This window comes from Labrus bergylta, chromosome 21 (assembly GCF_963930695.1).
Source record: "Labrus bergylta chromosome 21, fLabBer1.1, whole genome shotgun sequence".
Lineage (NCBI taxonomy): Eukaryota > Metazoa > Chordata > Actinopteri > Labriformes > Labridae > Labrus > Labrus bergylta.
This window is the reverse complement of record NC_089215.1, coordinates 3705812-3731821: the sequence shown is the minus strand read 5'-3', so window position 1 is coordinate 3731821 and position 26010 is coordinate 3705812. Positions and strand designations below refer to the sequence as shown.

Sequence of the window (26010 nt, the reverse complement as noted above, 5' to 3'; positions counted from 1 at the left end):
ACAAAAAGACGGAAAATATGGACAACAGAACCGAGGTGAAACCTCCAGTGTTGAGAAATGAAGCCTATAAGTGGGAGTGCAAAAATCCTGCAGTTCACAGAGTGTCCACTTGAGGCTGGCAGCAGACACCCAAGAGGTCACATACACACCCAGTCAAAAATAAAAGTTTTAACTTTTTTTTGTAACATGTCTTGGTTTAATGTTTTAAAACTGTTCCAAAAACTTTAGGTAACATGTAGTTTGTCCATGAACCTGTTTATAATGTACTGTTAGAGTTTAAGACATTTATGTGTAGAAATGTTTATTTTAATTTAAGAGTTAGTTTCAGTTTGTTTACATGCTGAGCTAATGCTAGTTAGCTTACCGGTTAGCTGCTTCCTCTTGGCCGTAATGCTCACATTAATGCTCTTGTGTGCGTGTTTTTGTGTTGTACAGATGTGGGTCCTTGCAGTTGCATATCAATGCTGATTGTGTGTTTTTGATTATACACCAGGTAGGCACGGTTAAATTAGTTTTACATAAAAAGTGAACTGTAAATCCATGTTGTTTGTGATAATTGTAAAAAGCTATAAAATGCACTTCAATGATGGTTACGTGTTAAAATGATTTTGGTATATTTGTACACAGAGAAAAATTGAAAATGCTCTTATTTGGAACTCAAAGACAATGTATAATTCCACTATACGATCACTTGTGCTAAAAAGTTTTTAATTGATATGATTTCATGATGTTATGTAAAAATACTGTTAAGGCAAAAGGAATCACTCCTGAGCTGAAGATGTGAGTCCTTGCAGTTGCATATCAATGCTAATTGTGTACTTTTGATTATACACCAGAGTAAAAAGGAAAGAGATCCAGAGTGAAAGAAACTCTGGCTGTTGTGGCGTTCTTCCTGCACCGTAAACATCCGAGACAGACACAAACCCTCCATTGTCCAGCAGAATAACACAACCGGTTACACCTGTAAGATGAGGTTTATTACCAGGAAATGCAGAGTGTAAAAGACAGAAAGAAACATGAGGGCACCGCTGATAATTGACTGTAAGCCAATTTGTTGAATAAACTCCAAAGAAACTGTATTTCTGAGAATGTATTCCATCCTGCATAAAAAAAACACTCATCGTTTGATTTTGAATGTTGCTTTGTTGTTGTCGAAAAGACCAAATTTACCATTATACTGTACATAAACGTTGTGTTTTCAGTGTTACATTAATGTGACATAAATTAGTATTTCTATGTGCAGCAACGTCACCTCCATAAGGCTAACTAAAGGCCTGTGCTGACATCTAGTGGTGGCCAGAGTGAATACATCAATGTGAGATGTAATCATTAAATATATATTTTTGATCTGGAGTCATCTTGAACCTACAAACACCCCATGCATTGTACTCAGTGGTGATTCTAGATTCTAATGGGGCCCTAAGCAAAAATTAATTGGGGGGCCCCTCCAACCAGCGTTCATCACCATTATGTCTGCCAGAGCCCCTACGCTTACTTGTCTTCTGCCTTTTTCCTTCTCTTTTTTCACTCGCACATGGAAAATTCCCCTTCAATTTCACTGACAAACATTAGTTTTCATATGGCAAAACATATGCATGTTATGTTTAGCACGGCATAGAGAGTGAGTATTTGTTGTTTAAAAAATGAACCCTCATTTAAGGGCAATAAGTGTTTGGATGTTACGGCTGCTTTGGTCACCGCATTGCCTAATTTGCCACATGTACTGTATGCCCAATTAGAAAACCAAAAGAAAACTTATTGGAGTCTAAGCAAAAAAAAAAAATCATCAGCCGGACTCAAAACCAAACTCAATGTTTAAAATGATCTACTAACAGCTAATCTGTAAAGCAGTGACTCGACAAACTTATGATTTGCTTCCTGTTTTTGTTATGATTATGAAACCTTTCCAAATGGCACTGAAGGATTGAGTTATAGGATGTTACGAGCAGCACTTGAAGGCAGCACTCTCCCCTCTTGTTGGAGTGTGTCACTACTGTCCTCCTCGGGTCCAGCTCCAGTGTCTCCTGAGTGTCTGCTGACTGCCTGTGGGGTGTGTCTGCTGGAGATAGTGGAGGCGAGAGGAGGCGCTGTTAAGTTAGCTACAGTCAGACAGAATCATCCAGGAAGTTGAACCATTTTATCTTTAAGATAAAAGCATCAGCTAGTGTTGATTCATTTAAATGGGCAACAAAGAAAAACAGACTTTGGTGTAATGAAATAAAGCATAGATGAGACTGAAAATAAAATATAATAGATATGCAATATCTATAACATTTTAATTATGTGCTTTATCAGGATCGTTTGGACCATAAATTAGTCAATTTCCTAACAGCTTTTTAACTCTCACATTTATTATTTCTCTAATTGTTTTATACTGCTAATTTAACCATTATTTTTACTATAGCCTATTTCTTTTACAATTTAAATATTTTCCATTAAGATTGAGCCAATAAGATAAAATTTAAGACAGACCTTTAATTCGTTGAATGAAAAACAAGTCATGTTCTTCTGCACTTATCCCCTGTGGAGTACCACAAGGTTCCATACTAGGCCCAGTTATTTTTCCCTTAAGTATGCTTCTGCATGCCTGCCTAGGTTGAGAAATCGTTACAGTATGCCATATTCTCAATCAGTCCCCTTAATGTCCACCATAACAGCCTTCTCTGCCTTTTCATTATTGCACATTGTAAGATTTGCACATGTTGGACCCTCCTACACCTCTTGTGCTGCTGATTTGTTTATATTACTGCTGTGCTGTTTTATTGATGAGTTGTTTTTGTTTACTAAGGTCTGTGTTTTTTGCAATCTATTCTTTAATTGTTGCATCGATGACCCTCAATTGCACTCAAAATGTTTTTTGTACATGGTAGACAATGACAAAAAAGTGGTTCTATTTTATTCTATGCTACAGCCTACCTCTCACAATATTCATTCAGATGACCCTCAGCTTTATTCGGACAGATACATGTTTGGAGACTATTAATCCAAGAGGGGAATTTCAAATGTTAAACACTGTCCAGGACTACACAAACCATCGCTCTCGCTGTCTCTCTTATTTTGAAAGGTTTGACGGGAACTCCATTTGAATACTGCTCTGTGCTTGACGTGGATAAAGAAAAACTGTAGAGCTCCCCTCCCGCCTCATCATCATCATCAGACACCTTGTAGACGAGAAGACAGGTAAAATGCAGCTGAATAACCGGACGAGGCTCACGAGTCTAAGGCTGACTGTAATCATCTAACACAAAGTTGAGAAGAAGAAGAAGAAGAAGTAGAAGAAGAAGAAGAAGAAGAAGAAGCGCCATGAAGAAACACCTGAGTCCTACTAAACAACAGCAGCAGCAGCAGCAGCAACCACCGGCTGATGTCCCGGCGTCAGGCGGCGAGGTTACCGTGCAACAACTCAACGATCTCCTGTCCAATGGCAGCGGCTATTACAGCCTACCGACACAACATTTCAACGAGGTGTTCCCCAGAATTTACATCGGCAATGCGTGAGTCATTTATCAACTCATCCATAATGCTTTCTGTCGGTGACAGGTAGGGACAGGTTATCTGTATTTTTAGACGCTCCAAATGACATGTCGGGCATTACGCACGCATTCATGGCGTGTTTGTTTGTCATGTTTTGGTGTCTCTGTCTGTCACTAATGGACAAAGCGACAGCCTGTTGTTGTCAACAAATTGCTCGACAAAGCAGTGGCGTCAACGTGCCTCAGCAGCCAGACAGGTGGATATTGTGTAACAGTGCAACACAATAGTAGCACACACATGGTGGCACAATCGATTATTGTTTCCATTTAAAAAAGCAGATAAATCCTAAACCTTGATGTTCCAATGTGTGGCAGGGCGGGACACAGAGACGTGTTGTTTTTTTATTATTACTCAGTGAATCCCTCCATCATTAGTGTCACTGCCGAGTAATCACGTCTTCCTCATCGAGCCGCTCCCATCACGATCAGAGCAGGCTGCAGGTTGACAATTTAAGGCTATACCACATCCTAAAAAAAAACCCATGTCTTTATCGCCTCCATTCATAAACTGCTAGAACAAAAAACAACAGGCGGTCTCTTCTGCAGAACAAAGAGGAGCGCGTCAGTGTTGGAGTCGTGAGAGAGGGAAGATGCTGGAAGGAGAAATATTTTTGAGGTAGACCAGACACATCTTTACACGTATATGACCTATAATCACGACAAAGGTGAAATTATAGGTATAGGCTCCAAGCTCAGCATCTAATACTGTGAGTTTTTAAAACATAAAACACACATAACCTGTTTTTCATCACTACTCAGTAAAGAAACCTGTTGTAAAGCCAAATTTGCAGTAGGATATTCTCTCCAGCATATGCTTGTAAAAAGCCCACAATAAAGGTTTCAAAATAATAGACCTACCTATTTGATAACATGGCAATCTGTTTGGTTTAGTTACTCCTTAAATAAGTCAAAATTCTTCATTAAATTGGAATGTGTTGTGCTGTTTAGTGTCTATTCCTTCCATGATCATTAGCTGAATATCTTTATCAATTGATCAAGTGATTAAATATCAATTCTACAATTCACTTAGCAGACCCTTTTCTCCAAAGCGACGTACGTCAGAGAGTAAGTACAACACAAGCAAGGATCTAGAAAAAAAGGGAACAATGTGAGTAAGAGCAAACGATCAGCTTTGAGTCTGATTGGACACACAGGTGCTGACAGGAAGTGACCAGAGGCAAAGCACAACATTGAGGGCAGTTCTTGAGAGCTCTAATCAGTATAGAAACCATCTTATAAGTCGTCGTTATCAAACAAAAACCATCATCATTACCATCATCATCATCAATAATATCTAGACCATCATCATTAAGTTAGGTTGTTATCAAAACAAGATATTTCTTGGCATTTTGCTGTTTAATATTTCAGCATCTTCTGGCGTTTATAGAGCGATCAACTTAACAATAAATTTGAGATTTTTACGGAAGGCCTAAGAGGACATGCATCCAAACATGTTATTAGCCTATACCCCGTTTTCCCATTTGAAAGGAGCCCATTCCGTTTTTTTCTCTCGAGAACCCGACATATTTATTTTATTATGTCAGGATAACAGTGCTGGTTTTCTGGAGCACAACGAGCAGTGGTTTTCTCAAGATCACAAGAAATTAACTCTTTTTACCAGGAAAACCAGAATTGTTATCGTGAGATGAAATAAATAAGTTGACCGCTCAAGAAAACAACCGGCCTACTTGTTATGACTGAAAATAATGTTTCTGTATGTCTCTTAGGGCTTTTTATTACTATTGATTATAATCATTAGGCGAATTGTCACCTGTTGTTAAACTTGTACAACAATGGGGAGCTAATTGTGATAGCACAAGGAAGGTAATTTGTTTTATTTTAGGCGGCAAACAATTAGTCGCTCAATCAATAAACCTGACAGACTAATCTGTAACATGTATTCATAGTTGTGTACTCCCAATGTGTGAATAGATTGGACCTTCCGTCTTTCTCGATTGCCTGTGACAGACTCATTTGTACGTCAAGGTTCTCTGGGTGTTTTTTTTCCATTAAAACCCTGAGGAGTAAGTGAGCTCTGAGGTAATAAGGCACCTTTCCTCAGCTGTTCTCACGTTTGGTGACAACAGTGTGCCAACACTTAGCTAATGTTAGCTTAGACAAAAGTCAGAACATCAACAAACAATCGACCACAACACATTCAAACACAGAGCAAACAGAACACAAAATGACAAGCAAGTTGGAGTAAAGCTAATATTCACAGGCTAGTTGGATTTGTGGAACCTTTGTTTGGTTTTGTACGCTAGTTTACTCGCTACACCCACTAGCTAATGTAGCCAAGTACCATTTTGAGTGCATATTGTAAGCTAATTTATCAAAACTCCTAAGGCTAATTTATCAAGGAAATTTAAGAGTTAGTAGTTTGTAAATCACTGATTGGCTTACATTTTGAACGACCACATCTTGGTCGTTACCGCGTAGCTAAGCTAAAGGTTGTTTTTATATGTAACATGCTGTCTGAATTGAGGCGTTAGTTAGCTTGCTTAGCCTTCACTTCAACAGCTAACGTGAACAATGAAATTAAAGTTATTTATTGTGACAAAGAGTCTAGTTAAATCTAGAAATAAATGATGTTGCTAACTTTACAAAGCTAACCTTTAAGTCTGCTGAATATACGCTAACTCTTGGAACATTATGATGGACACTACTGACATTTATTCATGTGAAAAATAGCTACTATGTGATTTAAATCCAGCACTATAACCTGTTTAAAGTAGAAGAAACTGCTCAGCATACAGACATACTGTGTATATGTACTCTATATATATTAAAGATGTCAGAGGCCATAACATAAATCCAGGGTTATTGGTTGACTTGATGCAATCGGCTTTGTAATGAACATGCCGACTCTTCATGAATTTACAGCTCAGTGTTCCAGTAAAGCCGATTCCTGCTTCCTGCTTCCTCATTTACAGATTTTATATGACATGTTCAACGTGCCTGCACAACAAATACATTCATTAATGAATGCTGTTTTTAATCAAGAGTCAAGAACCTGATAGGCCTTCGTATGTCCCGCTCAAATGCAGGATGTGCAATGGAATTAAAAATGATGAGAAAGAACTGAACAAATAATAACCACAACACTACAAAATAAACCAAAATATCACTTTTTTACAATAATCTTCATATAATATTTCATTCTGTAATGCAGTCTGAGTCATTTCAAGCTGACATTTTGATCATGTCAGATGCAGATCGTTTGATTTTTCCAGCGTCGATTAACATTTCAGATGAAAGATTTGTCAAAATTAAAAAAATTGTCATTCAGGTTTGGTTTTTCAACATTTATAATGATGTGGTTTTTAAGTATCTGAATCTTGTGTTGTGAGCTTTAATATGGCAGTAGGAGTGTTTTCGCAGAATTTCTAAAACTAATCATCCTAGGGTCGTCAAGGTACCAGAAAATTAAACTTTGATATGATCAAACGATATCAATACATGTTTTGGTACCAGTCAACAAAAGTAGAAGTCTTAGGTAATTTCTTGTTTTCAGTTTTCTCAAATTGCAGGCAAACTCCTGCACACGGTCTAGGTTTAGGTACGGAAATGTTGCCAATGTTTCTGAGCAATTTGGACAGTGTGCAGGAGTTGGCCTGCAATTTTTGATAGAGTTCCTGCTCTCTTATGCACCTGTCTTAAGTAATAGATGTAGTCGTTAGAATCGAAGTATCTTACACTTTGGCAACCATATTCAGCCTAAATTATTAGCTGATTTGGTTTGTAGTGAAGTACAAACTACAACTTGAATCATGAATATCCTAAAATGAAGTTGTATGGTTTTCACTTGTGTTTCTCAAGGTTAGCTCCTTGTTAGTTCTGCCCCTGTACAGTAAATTGATGAATCAATAGAGCAGTAGTTGCCCACTGGTGGCAATTATGTTTTTTGTTTTTTTTACCAAGCTCTTTTATTGGAAGCTTGCAGTTGATGAGTAGATGTGCCACATATGAGATCAGAAACACGGAGCAAATTTGATTTAGTCGCTTGGCAAAGTGGCAAAGCTATTTCTTATGTAGCCTGCAAGGTTTCTAGATATTAAATTAGAAAACATCCTGGATTTAATAGATATCAGAAGTCATTTTAAGGTTTCAAATGTCAAGTTTGTTGGAACACTCAGTGAAGGAGAAACAACAACAACAGGATTTTTTCAAATGCATGCTGCTGTGCTGTAATGTAATAGAAGCTTTTACAGAGCAGCTCTTAATCTCACTTTTATGGATTCATGGAAGGGAACAGATTTAGGGATGAGTCTCTGTGCCGTCCATCATATGGCTCCAGTAGCTGCCAAGAGGGAAGAGGAGGTAGAGGAGGAGGAGGAGGGGGGCAGAAAACAAGCACATTACTGTACCTCGGTGCTACAACAGAATCAATCCAAACATGCCAATCTGCTCGGCCAAGTCTCCAATCGAAGGGCTGCCAGTTTTGTTCTTTCTTAAGCAGATCACACAGTTTACTGTAGAATTGAAAGACGGACTCTGAGCTCTTTTGTTTTCTCTTTTGAAGAACATATTTTACTTTCTAATGAGGAAATAATGCCCAATGAGTTTTACCATTTGTAGTGAGATAATTAGTTAATTGTCTTACTGTATCACAGCAAACAAATTGAAAAGGCAGTGTAATGCAATGTGATAGTACAAATGGCTCGGGCAGGGCGAGGTGGTATCGATTGTTGATGAAAGCCTGCAGCTCGTCCACTATTTCCACCACTGGGACCCACCAAGCCTTTTCTGCTGATGTTTCCTATTAGTTGTTCCCTGTTACGACTTAAATTGTGTCCTCAGATTTACTCGGTGTGGTGCAGTCGACTCGCTCTTCAGGTCACGAACGACTCAAGGAGGAAAGAGATAGCTTTGTCCTTGAAGAAATTCATTAACATGTCTCAGAATGGCAGCCCTGAGGGAATTGGGCGCATGACCCATTTTAGGCTCCAATCTATAGTTTAAAGCAACATTTTCAGTTCTGTAACTATAAAAATAGGATTACTCCCTGGGTACTAAACATACTATGTGAAGGCTGCACAAGACTCCAACATTTGTCTGTTGAAATGGATTTGAATGTTCAGTGTAGAGGTTTTAATACTCTTCTTTTTTCATTTGAGCATTTGTTGTTTGATGCAGTGAGAAGACTTTAAGAAGGAAGCACTATAAGATGTCCCACCAAAGTCTAGTGAATACATCCATTAATACTCCACTAAACCTTTGTAGGAACATTTTATAATCTTCATTTCATCAGATATTGTGACGCATCATAATTAGAGCCCGACCGATAAATCAGCCAGCCGATAATATCGGCCGATATTAGCATTTTACCTGACTATCGGCATCGGCTAATTTTATCTGATATACGCTGATATTACTAGATTTATTCAATCATCAAATAGTATTTAATTTGAGTTTCATTGTATTACACGAGCAGTTCTTTGTCACCAGCCGAGAGCGCTATATATATATTGATTACAACAAGCTTCATCACTCTCCAGAGTGTCGGGCGGTGATGCACGTACATGCACAGTTATTTTCCAGTTGAGTGACCATCTTGTCTTCATTATAAATCTTTTCCACAAGTGTTTGATAAATGCATTTGAGGGATCAACACAATAAATGTGTGTATAGCTATATGTATCTCTAAAGATCAAAGATAGACCTAATAAAGATATCGGCAGATATATCGGTTTCTGAAATTTTTCCTCCCCGGTATCGGTATCAGTATCGGCCCCAAAAATCCCACATTGGTGTATATTGACACACTTAAAACAAAGCTGTATAGATTTGACAAGCAAAGTTTAAGTCATCTTATAAGTTGAATCCTAAACTTTTAAGAGGCAGCCCGAAATGTAATTAAACGAATAACCTTTTAATCCCCTGAAAAGCCAACTGCTAATCCAGTATTTTTACAGATGATATTTTTCTGTCTTATTTAGGGCCAACGTAGAGTTCAAATCAATCTTATCAAGCGTTATACTTTCTGCAATTTGCAAATCATTAGAAAACAGATATCTGGGGATGAAAACAAAACTGGTACCACTCCAATAATACACCAGAGTTTTGAAAATGAAAAATCTGTAGGTGAAGTCAGTAACCTCACTTTGTTGAACCCATCAGTCAAATGTTCCCTTCCCCTAAATGGATTATGATTGTACTTTACAACCTCTTACGCTGTTCTCAGATCAGTCGTAGTCAGCACTATGAAACCGCCGTGTGCTGCTCAGGGACACACTTAAGGTGTGGCCGTTTGCTTTGAGGAACACTTTGGCTCTTTGTGAAGCCGCTCTTTAATAATGGATGCTGTGGGACTGCAGATCTCAGGGTGAGGAGGCTGGGACCGGGCAGGTAAATAGGAATAAAGCCATCGGCTGTGAACTCGATTCAACCCGGTGTGCTGCTCTCTGCATTGTGTTGTGTAGAAAAAAGTACAGTGAATGTGAACAATGCTGCTTTGGTACTTTAGGAAAGTTGCATTGTAAGTGCTCATACTGTGCAGGTAAGCATTTACTGTAAGAATTCTACTCAATCATTTATATCCAACAAGGTTTAGCTGAAATCTAATTTACTCTGAATAAAAGCGGGAATAATGTGACTTGATATTTCACGTCTGAAGGAGCCTCTGCCCTGACAAACAAACAGATGGCCTGCTTCATCCCTCCTGCAAACACCGTAAAGCAAAAATGGTGACAGGCTGGAATTTTTATTTTTTTTATTAGTTTTTGCAGAGGGGGGGGGCTTTGCAGTCACCCCCTCATGGGAGCTGCCCAGGGTCACCTAGCCTTCGCCCCACCAGCCTCGTATTGACTCTGAGCACGTAGCGCTGTCAGGCCGAGCATTTTACATGGAGATTTATGATTCTTGGCACGGGATGAAGGCGAAGCAACAGCAAAAAGTAAGCTCTCAAAAACAGGAAAATAAGCCTTATAATGTGGAAAATATTACAACAGAGCGAGAAAACTTAACTTTGATTGAAGAAACCCACAGACCTGTTCAACTTTAAATTCTTACACAAAGACACAGAAGCCTCTTCTCTTAATATATTTGAAAATGTTAAAGTTACACCCTAATAGGGCAATCTGTATCGGGGAGATACAGGTAGTGTTTTGAAATAAATAAACAGCCTAGATACTGTACATTAGAAAATGTTTAGTCATCATTTTTCTAAAATATTAATGTGTGGTTTCCAAGTTAAAGTAACATTTTCCTACATTAAAAAAACACATTTCTGGATAAGTCAGAACATAAATATCTAATGGTATAATTTTAAGATTAAAAGGATGAGAATGATAAAATGCTTGAAATACTTATACTTAAGTATCATACTTATAAAGACACAAGTGCTGTTTAAGATGTGACATCTTATTTACATTTCTGCACTAAAGACAAGGCATTTTAAGCTTTTTGTAGAACTTAAAATAGGGCCTGACTGATATGAGATTTTGGGGCCGATACCGATTAGAGAGAGAGAAAAATCAGATACCGATATATTGGCCGATATCTGTCTTAGATCTGTAGAGATAAATATACACATTTGTTGCATTGATCCTTCAAATGTAGTTATCAAACACTAGAAAAGATAAATAATGAAGACAAGATTGTCACTATTGATGATTACTCTCTGAACTCACTCAACTGGAAAGTAACTGATCATGTACGGTCATCACCTGTTGACACTCTGGAGAGTGATGATGTTTGTATACATTTATAAAGCACACTTTGCTGGTCACAGCCAGAAAGAGAACTGCTGGTGTAATACAATGAAACTCAAATGAAATGCTATTTGAATGGTGAATAAATGTAGTAATATTGGTGCATATCTGGCATAAAATTAGCTGATACTGATATTTGCTTGATGTGCTAATATCTGCTGATATTATCGGCTGTCAGATGAATCGGTCGGGCTCTACTAAAAACAATATAAATGTTTTGCTTATATTAAAAATCACGCCTACCTCAAGACTTTGGTATAATTTGTTTTATATCCCAAAAGTCTCTATTAGCTGTAATCTGGTGCAGTATTTGTTTTGGAAGCATACATTCTGTAGAGCTAATTAGTGCCACTAAATGTTCCATAAAAGTTTAATATAACAAACACAAAGAGGCGTTTATCTACAATCAATGATCAGAGCCTTTGGCCAGGTTGGATCGTAACAGTGGACTCAGGCATGGAGCCAAGCAGGCGGGAGCGGCCAAAGCTCTGTATTCCTTTGTTGAGGTTTGTTTGCTGTGTGGGCTTGTTTTGAATAAAAGGCCCTAATGTTCGGGATTGTAGTTCTAACAAACAAAGTACAGAAGAGCCGAAGGGAGCAGATTTATTGTTTCCTGCAGGTCGAGCAGATGAAGATGGAGTTGAAGCTACTGGAGTGCAGCAGGCTGAGAATAAAGAGATCAAGATGAAGCTCTTTAGATGTTTCACTTTCTCCTTTCCCCCCCCTCCACTGCTGCCTCACTCTTCACCCTGCTTGTTTCTGTGCAGCATGTTTATCTCTGTACTCACACAGATCTTAACAAAATAACACGTAGAACATGAAGTTCTGCTATCACAGTGTGAATACGAGTGGGCATTCATTATAGAAACTGTGGCTGTGTGGTCAAATATGAGCAGAGTGTCTGTCTTAATAACATATGCTTTTATAATACACTTGTCAAAAAGATTTTCAATGAAGAACAGTTGAACCAAATCCTTTATTTGCCAGAATAACAAAGGCGCTTTTTAATTGAATAAACCAGGTTATATCGGCATATCAGAGATCAAATTAGCCGATACAGATAGTCACATGATATGTTAATATCGGCCGATATTATCGGCTGGCTGATTTATCGGTCGGGCTCTAATACTAATACCTGTTTCAATACCACAGCCTGGGCACTATGCATATGCCTGCCAAGTTTTGTACATGTTGTATGTGATTGACATTTATAGGGGGCGCCGTTGAGCCTTGCAAATGCTCAGATAGGAGGAAAAACAAGCTTACAAACACAGACAGGATCTTATAGGACAGGCACTAATGGAGAGATGTCAGAGTGAGGGGGGCTGCCCACAGCGAGTGGTCAGGCACCTCTCCAGCTACCAAGCCAATTTCCGGTTCCCAACCCAAGCCCCTACAGATGGGACTTTATTTGAGATTAACTGTATATATACTGAATATAATTTTTCCATACTTCAACAACAAAAATAAGCACAACAACTTGTCAGACTACACTTCTCTAGACGTATATGTTGTTTGGCATTTCATCCAGAGAAGTGGTGATACTGCAGCACAGCATGTACTTAAACACATGCAGAGTCGTTATGGAAAGTGCAACCTACATTGTCATAATACAACTTAAAATACATTTTGCTGACGCAGTTCTTTGCTGTAAATGTCAGGCGGTATTATTAGTGCTGTTATTTATCTTGGATGTCCCGTTCTGCTGCTGTTCATTCATCATTTCAGAGAACAGAGAAGTTTTATGTCACCATGAACAGGGGCACTCTAGAAGCTTTTAGGAGTGTGTAAAGTGTTTAAAAGCTCCGCTCACAGACATCAGCGGCTTGCAGAAGTCATCACATTAAAGTATTTTTCCACTTTGATCCTGAATCTCATCCAACCTTCCTATCCAGGTTCGTCGCCCAGAATGCAATGCGTCTGCAGAAACTCGGAGTGACGCACGTGCTCAACGTGGCGGAGGGAACCTCCTTCATGCACGTCAACACGAGCATGGAGTTCTACGCCGGAACGGGCATCACGTACCACGGCATCCAGGCCAACGACACAGAGCAGTTCAGCCTCAGTGCCTTCTTTGAGGAAGGGGCTGATTTTATCGACAAGGCCCTAGCACACAATAACGGCAAAGGTGAGTTTATTTTGTGACGTGCAGAAACTCATCTCGTGTCACATTTGATTTCGTTCCTGCCCTTTTCTGTTTAAGGGTTCCTGACTGCTCATTTGATTTTTCAAGCACATAAAATCTGTTTTTTTTTTTTTAATGAACTTTGCATCACATGATTACTTGTTTGGGAAAGTTCTCATAAATAGTCATCAATCCACAGAAAATAATTACCAGTATTTTCCATAGAAACTAATTTAAAGGCTATTTAAATACAGTCTATTCGGACTTGAACCCTGGCAAGCTTTCTTGAAGGACCACAGCCTCTGTACATTCAGCGCAACCCAACCACTATGCCACCTGCACCCCCAGTTGAGCGGTGAAATGCCCGCCCTGCCCTGCGCCTATGAGATGCCATCCATTCACTGTGCTGGTTTACATCAATGGAGGACGAGATCTGACAGAAGTATAAATAAATAAATAAATAAATGTATAAATAAATACTGGAATAAATAAATAAAATAATAAATAAATAAATAAATAAATGCGTGAATAAATAAATTCAGGATTGGAGTGTGATGATCCAAATCTACTACTTCCATTCGATGCTGACTGCTAGCTGAAGAAGTGATGGCAGAGTTTTAGCAAATGACTTACGAGCAGTTCTCAAGCTGGTCAGCAACTTCCCGCAGCAGGTCTGCCAGCGCTCTCCCGGTTGAAGCCATGCTAGTCTGCTTAATGTCAACAGGAAGTCTCGCTAGGAATAGATCTGACTGGATCGCTCAGTTGACCAATCCTGAATGAGACTGACGTTAGTCCCTCCTACCTCATTAGCATACGGACACAGAAATGTAGAAATAAATAAATTGAGAAATGAGTAAATGTGGAAATAAATAAATTTAGAAATAAATAAATGTATAAATAAATAAATGTGGAAATAAATAAATATGGAAATAAATAAATTTAGAAATAAATAAATGTAGAAATAAATAAATATGGAAATAAATAAATTTAGAAATAAATAAATGTATAAATAAATAAATGTGGAAATAAATAAATTTAGAAATAAATAAATGTAGAAATAAATAAATGTGGAAATAAATAAATGTAGAAATAAATTTAAGACATTTAATTATTTATGTCCCATGTATTTACCAGTTTTTATTTATTTATTCACGCAATTAATTATTTATTTATTTATTTATTTATTATTTTATTTATTTATTTGTACTTCTGTCAGATCTCGTCCTCCATATATATCCAGGCAGTAGGGCAGAGAGAGCACACGGCCCATTAACCAGAGCTACAGCCCCTAGTGGTGGGTAGCTGCATTACAGCTTAGACACAACATTCAACCGGCATTGTGGGCCTTCAATTAATTATTGTTGAAACTAAAACTACTTAGTAAACAGCAGGTGTCATACCACTTGTTATCGGCAAATGCAAATGCTCCTAAACCCCAAGAGAACTGAGAGTTTGTCTTAAGAAAATCCCAGTAAGGTAGAAGAGAGCAAAGCGTCTCTCTTACTTCAGAGGCTCCAGCTTTGGAGTCGTTTGTTTCCACAGGTGGACTCATGAAAACAAGCCTCTTTTGTAGCTCGTCTGACAGAGGATAAGAGTCCCATGATTCAACCACGATATGCCTTATCACTGCGGATCTTTTAAGTGAAGAAAGACAAGACACAAATTAATCTGCGGCTAAATCTGATACACTCCTGAGTCCTGCTCCATTTTCCATTATCAGATCAGGTGTGCTGACGTCAGCGTGTTGGAAATATTCCATGCATAACACACCTGCTGCACCAAAATCCACCCTCAGGATTAAACAATTAATGTAATTCAAAGATTCATTACAAATGGTCCAAAAATTTAAGGTGTAAAGTTTCACTTGTTCGCTCGTGCTTTTTTGGGAAAACCGAACATGATGATGGAAGAAAACATTCAATCCCAGGTGGCCTCTGCCCATCCTCGACAAACATAAATCCTTTCCAACCTCTCTGCAAACCTGCAACTAATTTGAGTCAATTTGTCACTGCACATGGGGGGGGGGGGATGTGTTTAATTAGTGTGATGAACCTTGTATTCTCTGGCATGGATTTATTGTCAGCTGTGACACATAAACAGCGTCTTATTTCTCAGGCAGTTTTGCACAGATGCTGGAGAATCCGGAGTGAACTTTTAACAAGGACTGTGGAGGAGAGGAGCAGCAGAGGGTGAAGGATAAAGGAGCATAAACAGTGTCTCTCTCTCTCGTCTGCCCTCGGCCTGCTGTTGTATTTTGACATTGTGCGATTGTGTAACATTCTCTTTGACATTTCGTGACCTCTTCCTGCCGGCTTCTGAAAAGGTCACAGGTCTCAGATTTTAATGAGGAGCTGCATCGATGCATTGTTCCCCTGTGTCTGCTGTGATGACGCATGAGGTCAGTGTAAGGGACTGTACGGCATGTTTTAAAAGCTCACGCTGCATACTCCAAAATGAATATTACTGCTACAAACTAGCAGCAAAATGATCAGCGCCTTCACCCAATCAATGCTCTTTAAATTCATGATGGATCAATGACTGTGTGTGAGGTTAAAAATGTTGCTCTAAATGATGAACAGGCGGAGCATTATCACCTGACTCTGCAGTGAAAAAACGCTCCACATAGACTCTTTGAAGTGTCACTTGCAAATTATGCTTTTTAAACAATTAAAGCTGAAAATTGTATTAAAATTGTTCAAGAAATGGCTAAAAGTTCATGGGCACAACACCTCTATAAGCTTGTTAGGCATCTAATTCTCAAGCTATGAGTATTAATATGAAGTTGGACCCCCTTCCCCTCCCTCATGATATAACAGCTGCTTCATTCTGGGCGGTGTTCCACATTTTGGATTATGTCTTGAATCATATCCGTCACAAGAGCAGGTTGGCCACAGATATCTGATGAGATTGCCTGACTTGTGTTCGGGATTAAAAATCATCCCAAAGGTTTCTAAACTGTGTGTGGATCAAGAATCTGTGCAGGCCAATCAGTTTCTACATACCAAACGTGTCTGAGTCTGAGCAAAGGGCCTTCCCTGATCTCGCAGAGAGAGCTGAGTGTGTCCTGCTTAAAACCTCTAGTACCAGGCCGTCTGAAAAAACTGCCTAAGGTGTTTTGGGTTTCCTTTTCTTGGAATAATTCTTACATGATCAGCTCGCTAAGGGTGCTGTACTCACGCTGAGGGTTCAGAAATCCGAAAATCTAATGCTCTTAAATGTTTTTAAAGAACAGATGTTGCTCAGTAGCTGAAGATATTTTCACAAATGCACTCCTTGAAATTTCAAGAAGATATCAGGATCCTAGCACCAGTCATGTTTCTGAGACATTTCAAGTTTTTACTGTCGGAAAATGAGGTGGGGTGGGGGGGATCTCATGACTTAAAAAAGACGCTGTGGTTGATTTTTAAAGTGCTGTTCAGCACTTTGTACCAGCTGTGCTGTGTGATGCTTTGCTAGCGAGTGACCTTTGTACAATATGTGTGTGTATCTGTATCTGCTGGCTCGGTTTACCAATAGGTCAATGGGTAATCTGATAGTGGATTTAAAGAGGTCACGTTGTTGTCATGCCAGTTTAAATATTTAATGTTTCCAGGTTTAATCGAGAATTTGAGCTTAAAATATGAAGTGACAGCCTCACAAGCGAGCGAGTGATTGAGTGAGAAAAGGGAGTCGAGTCCGGAGCCAGAAAATCCTGCGTGTCGAACAAGAGGATACAGAAGAATCAACATTGATCCGTGGCAGGCAGGGTGATTAGGAATTGAAGAGGTCGTTTCATTGGCAGCAGACGGTGCTGGATGGAGAACAGAGGAGGGACGAGGGAGGGGAGGAGGGGGGGGAGAGTTGTGTGGGGGATATCACCTGGAGAGGGGACAGAGGGAGGTGTTGGGTTTCAAATAAAGTGCAGACTCAGCAGATTAGACCCGAGCCCGGCACACATCAGCTGCTCTGTGAACGCTGCCAAGTTAAGAGTCCTCCTGAGGTTTTCAGACTGACGGTGATGAAAGTGTAAGTCGGATAGAGACACATCTTAGAGGGCAAAAAAACTAAACAAGTGCACAGATAAAGATGAAGACATGACAGTCGAAACACAAAAACAAATATTGTAATCTACACTTACAAACATGTAATCTACACGTAGAGACGGCTCTGATTGATTGCAGGCTGCATGTTCGCTGTAGGATGTTTCTGCAGTGAAGATGATTGACTTTTTCTGCAGCAGAGGTCAGGTCTCTGTATTTGCATCTCATGGCACTAAAAGATGCTTCGCAGGCAAGTTTGGTCCCAGCATGTGTTCCCACAACTCTCTTAACTGTTTTTGCTTTGTTGTCTGTGTTAGTTGTTTTTTTTTTACCCTCCTCATTTTTCTTCCGATGCTCCATTTTCTTTTGGTTCTATTAAAGTGTGAGTGCAAACACACAAAGCAGAAATGCTGCATGATTTATTTGCTATACCATGTTGTTTTTTAACAAAAACAATCTGTTAGTTTAATGATCGTAATCAAAAAGTACCAACTTCCCCAGATGTTTATTCTTTTTTCTTTTTAGGTTTTACTGGGGCCTTTATTTATAGACAGGAAAGTGGATAAATTCAGAAATCGGGGCGCATGAGGGAGGGAATGACACAGGAACAGGATGGATTAGAACCCGGGCCGTCTGCTTGGAGGACTACAGCCTCCGTAAATGAGGCACGCGCACTAACCACTAGAGTCCCGGCCCCTCTGTTTATTAATATTAATAAACAGATAACAGATAATAAATTAATAATAACCCAAAGAGAGCGAGCACAAATACGTTGGAAATGTGTTGGTACTGAATTGTAGCCAACGTTGTGTTTTGTGCCGTGGTCATTTGATGAGTTAGGTCTCCAATTCAAAGATTCAGTTGAAATAGCTCTTATAAATAAATATGTGTTGACATGATTTGACAGCCAATATAGGCTACCAAATCATTGTAGTGTTTGTTAAAAGTTGTGTCTAAGCTGTAACGCTGCCACCCGCCACTAGCCGGTGTTGTAGCTCCAGTTAGCGAGGCTGTTCTCCGCGTTTTACTGCCTGGATGTAAACCAGCACAATGGATGGACGGCATCTTGTAGAAGCTAACTGGGCAGGTAAACTGGCATATAACCACCCTACTGGATCAATGCATAACCTCATCCAGCACTGTCATGTGGACATTAACCTGGATGGAGAACTGAAGGATGGTTCTGCTAGCATTGCTAATGTTAGCCACACTGGGCTAAGCAATTTGACATTATTTACCTGCAGACTCTTTGATCCAGCTTGGTCTGAAAAGATAACACAGCTCAACAATTACTGCACAAGATATATTGTTTCCTTACCTTTAGAGACTAGTCGACTATTCTGAATTTAAATGTCAGTTTAATCCTCAGGGAATAAGTTGCTAGGAACATCTGAATTTATCATTTTTCCAGTTTTGTACTTCTTACAGCCCTCCTTTTATTTTAATTTTTTCTGTTTTAATCCTCCAGGAAAGGTTTACGTCCACTGCAGAGAAGGCTACAGCCGCTCCCCCACCATGGTCGTCGCTTACCTCATGCTGCGCCACAAAATGGACGCCCGGGTCGCCGTGGCCACCGTGAGGCACAAGAGAGAGATCGGCCCCAACGACGGCTTCCTTCGCCAACTGTGCCAACTGAACGAGAAGCTGGCCAAAGAGGGCAAACTGAACGGGGAGGTGGGCAAGCTAAAGACCAAATGAAAAGCAGGGAGAGAGACCCTCTGCCCTCTTCTCCTCCCATCATGCCTTTTCACAGGTTTTCAGCTGCGCTCTCGGAGACTGACCTTCGCCCTGACCAAACCAGCACCCATCTGACAACAGGGGTATTCTGAGACACAAACATACATGCATTTATCTGTGTAGATAATCCTCCCTCATGCATACACTCGATCTCACACACTCCGTTTGTTGTTCACGTCTGCCACTGCTGCCCTGTGAGGGGACGCCTGTCTGAGCGTGACCACACACACACACCTCTTACTTTTCCTGTTTCTAAACTCTACACCACACAGATTCACGTGCAGACGCGTCGCTCCTTGTACCTGAAGGCTCGGCATTTTTCGATCATGTTTTTTCGAGCTGAAATACTGAAAGCATTCCTTCAATTTCCACAAGTCCGAAAAAAAGGTAAAAAAAACTCTGTCCTCATTTTTAAGATTATAGCACAATCACTCCATAGTTTTCCACTGCCGGGAGTGTCGCTGAGAAATTCAAAAAATGAACTCTTAAGATGCTAAAAGTCACACATGATGCAGAGAGATTTAAGTCAGTTATGTTGGACACAGAAAGTGAAAACAGATCGATCCCAAACATTCCATGACGACAGGCGGGGAAAAAAACGGCCAACTCGATCCTCAAAATCCCCCTCTCTCTCCTCCACCTGTATGGGCAGATATTTGATGCACAAAGACACATTTTCACAATCAAATGCACGCTGTAGCTCTCTGTAGCATTTCAGTCGGCATCCTTGACTCTCCGGCGCGCTCTAGTTTGATGGTAGGTAAGCATTCAGATGTTCGTCGTCGTGAGACACTGAGCAGCTGAATCTCAGGCGGCAGCAAAAGGTCGAGCTTGTTAAAAATAATGAGCTATACGTGGGTCGTTCATGTAGCAGCTGATATGACGGATGTTCATTAGAGCTTTTTCTGAAGTGGCTCATGAACTAACTGCCCCCCCCCCCCCCCCCCCCCCCACCTGCATTATAAATAATAATGTTCTGCTATGATGAATCAGCAGATAAAGAAATAGTTCAACATTTGACAAAGGTTTATCCTGAAGCATAAGTTACCATGGTGACCACAACCTGCTCAGGAGCAAGCTATGTGTTCGGAGTAAGTTACCATGGTGATCTTAACCTGCCCTGGAGCAGGCTATGAGTTCAGCATTAGTTACCATGGTGATCTTAACCTGCCCTGGAGCAGGCTATGAGTTCAGCATTAGTTACCATGGTGACCACAACCTGCTCAGGAGCAAGCTATGTGTTCAGCATTTGTTACCATGGTGATTATAACCTGCCCTAGAGCAGGCTGTGTTTAGAGGAAGTTACCATGGTGATCTATCCCTGCAGACACATTCATAGCACAGAGTACCCGAAGTTAACCTTGAAGTTACCCCGCTAACCGAAAATCGCTTCGTGGTGCAAGCCGCAGAGGTGTAAAGTAAACAAACTAAGAAAAAATAAAACTGAAGGGTAGGTAAGGAGCTAAAGACCTCTTTCTGTTGGAGATAACCTTATTTATACAGAGTTTCTTCAATTAAAGCAAAAAGAGATTTGCTGTAAACCACTGATTTATTATCATTTAAAACTTTCCAGTAGGAGGATAGAGGAGTTTTAAATTCTACCACTGTCACACTGAACAGTCAAGGATGCCACCCGCCTCCAGCAGAGTAAACCTCCAGTCATCACACCAGAGAGTCGTCCACTGCCAAGTCCCCTGACACCGCCACTCGGGCCACAGTATCCAGTTCCACTGTTTCATCAACACAGTCTGTCAGAGGGTCCATACACAACATGTCAACATGCCTCACTCCTCTTTAAGTGTGTGTGTCATAACTGAACGCACACACTGGGTCAAAATCACCAAGTCTCCTTTTTTCCCAAAAGCATTGCGATATATGTCAATACCCCATCAGATATATAGAATGTAATCACATCTAAGTATGAATATTCAGGCTGTAGTTGTTACATATACAGGTAGGCAACAATACATTTTAATGACACTATTTATTACCAGGCATAATACTGTACACTAGGTTGTCTCACCTCATTAAAGGCACTATTTATTCCTCCTTTGATATATCTGTATACATATGAATATATACATGTATACTGTATATACATAAGTGTTGACATATATGAATGTACGAGCAATGTGTCTATAACGTGTAGGTATCGTCAGTAAGTCTTTATATATCATGTTATATTTGTGTATGGCTTCCCAGAGAAGCTCCTCCATACCTTGTTTTTTCAGTTATTAACATGTACATTCATATTGAAATATAATGTACATGTGTAAAGTGTTGTGTGTAATTGTGATGTTTTCCGATCACAATTGTGGGAAAAGTTGCTGGGTTATTTTAAAAGCTTAGCCGGGACACCGAGGCCTAAATCATCGTCGTAATCATGCAGTTTTTTTATTTTTATTTTATTTTTTTAAGTTTCTGTGCCAATGCTAGTTTGTTCATAAGACACGGGCGAGGTGCAGGTGGCAGCATAAGATTGTCATTGGTTTATCCTGCGTACATGTCATCATGCTCATCCCATCGGAAAACATTTACAGCTTTTGTTTCCCTGCACAGGCGTTTCTGTTTCTGACCGATATGATTTTGTTAATTTGGATGAAAACAAAAGGATTCTTCAGCGACACTTTGAATTTCAATGTCGTGCTTTGGGCTGCAAAATGTAATTTCCTCATATACCTTAGTCACATTTAGCAGACTGCAGATTCTCCAATAGTGGGAGTGGTTCAGTGGGTTTGTTGAATAGGGGCTAGTCATAGACTGTATGAAACATGGACGTTGTCTTAGTGATGTCACCCATTGGTTTCTGAAGAGAGGCATTTTGAAGACCAAAGACGGCCGTCCCAACATTCGACTTTAACTAATTTCTGGCTAATATCTTCTTATTGGCTGCAGAACAAATCTACCTATGGGTTAAAAACATCACCTGAATCTAGAAGCAGGCAGAGAGGTGGGGTTGAGTCGGGCTGAATGAATATCTTGGACGCCGTAAAACACCCATCTAGCTCGTCGTCTAGCTAGCGTATTCCAAACAAAAAAAACAGCCGCCAGGTTTTAGCCTCCTGGCAAACTAAGACGAGTCTGCCTGTCAGTCAAATTAGTCTCATAATGCAAAACTGTAAAATTGGCATTTTAATATGGGACCTAATGGGGATTCCATGGTTTTTGGAGCCAGCCTCAAGTGGCCACTCGAGGTACTGCAGTTTTTTGCACCTTGCATTGGCTTTATTTTTCAACATTGAAGGGTGCTGCTTGTTTGTACCTCAACGTTCACTTATAGCAGACTGAAGACTCTCCAATAGGGGGAGCTGCTTGAATAGGGGCTGACACTAAAGCCGTGTTTTTATATCGGCTTATGACAAATTTGTATTAAACCTAATAGCCAGCACATTGGGGTTGGATGGAATGGGTGGTAGATGATATCATCTACAACCTTTAAAATGTAATCCCAAAACATGCATTGAAATGTCAAGTGTTGCTTTAGATTCCGGCTGACCATAGACAGGAGAAATAAAGAGAGGTGGATATCATCAAAGGGAGTTAGAAACGAGTGCAGAGGATCTCAAACGGTCTCTGAGTTGTGATGCCTCTCACTGGGGCATTACACAAGGATGCGCTGATTCTGACTTCATTCACTGTTTTTTTCCCCATCGACTTCCGACCCTGTCATCTCATACACCTGAAAATGTTTCAGATCTTGGAAAAAAAGAAAGCTGTTCTGCAGTACACACAAGACAAATCAACTGGAGAACATTTTTAGGTGGTGCACGTCTTACACTTCATTACCCGACCCATCCGCATGAACCCCAAACACACACAACAATAAAGTCTCCCCTGTTAACAAAGACTTAACGTCTAAAGGCAGAGAGAGCCACTTACCTCTGAATGCAAAACTTACATAGTATCTGTGCCAAGTGACTTACTCTACTTTAAAAAAACGCCTTCTGTACATGTGTTTGATTGGCTTCTTGGGGTTACTCATTAATCTGCTCCACAACACTGCCCTCCTTCTGAATACACAAAAAGCAACAACCATATCCAAGCTGTTCAGTATTTCCAGTCAAGTTTTCCTTACAGTAAAACTTAAAAATTTGGCGAATATTGAGAAAAACAAAGTCTGCAAACCGGTCCAGGATGAGGGTGTGTTCTTATAAAAGCATCAACTGCCTACACCAACCTGCTTGTTTATACAATTCTTGTCAGCTCTGACTGCAGAGGAAGTGTCTGATAATCATTCTGTGGCAGCCTGACTAGCCATGGTAGAAGTTTTCTGTCACATTTTCTAGACACTTTTTACAAAATTTGTTCAACTCTCTCTCTCTCTTTTTTGGAAAGAAGCAAAGATGCAACAAAGTCGACCTTAAAAAAAGAAATCTTCTACGATGGCTACACTGCTGTTTTTATTTCACTCTTTTATGCATTGAAAACAGATAAACACTGCCACCTGCTGTTCAACCAATCAATTTGTACTTCTCTTTCAGCTGATTATTATGTCTCCATAGTTAAGTTAAAATCCAACCATATTTTTTGTGGTCAAAAATTCCAGTTTTGAGATATCTTTTTCTTCCTCATGTGAAATGTGAATCCCTGTAAAATCAAATTAAAGGTCACATATTATAAAAAAAATACACTTCAGCATGTTTCTCTAACACTAATATGTGTCTCTAATCTGTCTAAAAAAAACCCAGATGATGAGAAAAGTCCTTCCTCTCCGTCTTTTGCCTGCTCCACTTTTCAGAAAATGTGTGCTCAAACAGGCCGTTTGGAGATTTTCCCTTCATGACATCACAAAGGGCAGTAGTCCCTCCCCCAGGTGGGTGACACTCCCACAGCTAGGTGTTTGTTCTGCCCTCTGACTGTAAATAATAGGGCATTGAGCAAGCCCGAGCCACATCTCCTTCCAGAGAGGGGGCGTGGTCAAACACAGCTCATTAGCATTTAAAGGTACAGACACAGAAACAGCCTGTTCTGAGCAGGGCTGAAATAGAGGGGTTTATAGGCATGATCAAATACAGGATCAGAGTGGATTTAGAACAAGAAACTTCACAGACATTTTCTGGGGAGCTCTGAGACTCATTTAAACGTAATGAAAAAGATGATAATATGTGACCTTTAAAGCAGTTTCCTTTTGTTCTACAAGGTACCAGCGCCATTTTGTGGGTTATACTCCAGGTACAGTACAGTGTATAATCAAGAATGTCCAATGTGAAATGCCATTAATGTATACTGTTATATATACTGAGTATGTAACACGCACTAAGGCAGATGTGAATCCTGCATTTTTCTGTCATGGCTGGACTCTTCTACACAGACAGGACTACATTTGGTATTAGATCTAGTGATGTTGAATTGCAAAAAGAAACAGTGTTTTATTTATTTCCCCTTGAAGTGAAGCTTGGTTTGTATTTTTCTTTACAACAGGAAACATTTAAAAAAGTTCCTTAAAGTGTACTAACACTGACTCTTTCGTATTTAACATCGAGCTGAGTACAGTGCGTCGTTATCGGTGTTGTTTTTGGGTGAGTCAGCGATAATGTTTGAGAGAGACGAGGACCAGACAGTAATTGTAAGTCATTAAAAGTGTGTTCTCACTTAGAGCCTAGTGGCGGAGAGGGGTATAAAATTGACTTTTGTACAAATTGGTAGTCCCATGTGGAGTAGTTAAGCCATCTGTGCTGAAGGAGGCAAAAACTTGAGACGTTAAAACCCTCGATGTTTGACAGCTAAAGCCGTGCGTCATGAAAACTCACCTGGTTGAACTTAAGTATATTATTTGTGATGTGATGCACCTAATCCATCTGGGAGAGTAGAACAAACCCGTATTACTCACAAATACTGTCTGGGCCCTGTGAGGTGTCATCCTGTTTTCTTTAAGCTGTTTATCACAGAGAGTTTTTAGCACAAATAATCCCACTGCCCGACTCCTCCAGGAGTCCGTCACACAGTCAGCGTCTTACCCTGTAACAAAACCTTCATTTCTGTTCGTCTACAGATGTCGCAGAGGGAGTTGTTGCAATGTTTGGTTGGTTGCTTTTTTTTTGGGTATGTCCACGTTTGTTTTGTTCACCGCCGTCGGCACCTCTACAAACACATCCCAACGGTATGGACACAGCACCCCCCCCACCCAAAGCCTTACAGGAAAGATGGATTCTTTGATTGTTTTTTCAGTTTGTGTATATCTCACTTCACGCAAGCAGGAAGGGACGGCTCCCTAAACAGAATGAGACATTGTTGAAGTGCACTTGATTTTGAATTGCGATGTTAATTTTTCTTACCTTGGAGAAGTCCCGTCTTTCTTATGTTTGAGAAATAAATGGCTGAGGTATTAACATCTGATCACGAGTGGCTTACTTTTCTGATAATCAAGATGTTTATTCTGCACGAACACATGGAGATTAAAATATATTAAAGAAAGTTCAGTCAGGGAAAACATGACTACAGCACTGCTTGGATACATTATGGTAAAAAAAAAAAAAAAAAAGATTCAATTACATGAACTATGGATACAGCAACACACACACACACACACAACTACTTCTAACTAGCAGCTGCCTGCTAGCTGTAGTTTAGCTAATAGTTTTGCTGCAGGTGGTCCGGAGAGGTGGTCCTTAGTTGCTGGAAGAAGAGTTCCATGATAAGCGACAAGCACAAAATCCTCAGTCCCTCGTCTCTTAACTATGGCAAAATTTCCATAATCACATAATAAGCAAGAACATTATATATGACTGGGGTGCTTGTGGCGCAGTGGTTAGTGCGCATGCCCCATTTATGTTAGATTTCAATGTTCAAAAACACAACCATCACAGCACAACAGGCAAGTTTAAGCCTCAATTCCCAAACCTAAAGGCAATTAAGGGCGCAGTCTTTTTAAGTCAATGGACCCT

General features: G+C 39.9%; 1 protein-coding gene across 1 annotated transcript; it reads left to right on the top strand.

The window, feature by feature from the left end:
* Positions 1-3099: 3099 nt before the first annotated feature.
* dusp3a (dual specificity phosphatase 3a) lies at positions 3100-25460 on the top strand. Its single transcript, XM_020644979.3, has 3 exons — positions 3100-3494; positions 13141-13373; positions 18858-25460. The coding sequence occupies exons 1-3, from the start codon at positions 3304-3306 to the stop codon at positions 19085-19087; spliced, it is 654 nt and encodes a 217-aa protein (XP_020500635.2). The 5' UTR covers positions 3100-3303; the 3' UTR covers positions 19088-25460.
* The last annotated feature ends 550 nt before the right edge of the window (positions 25461-26010 follow it).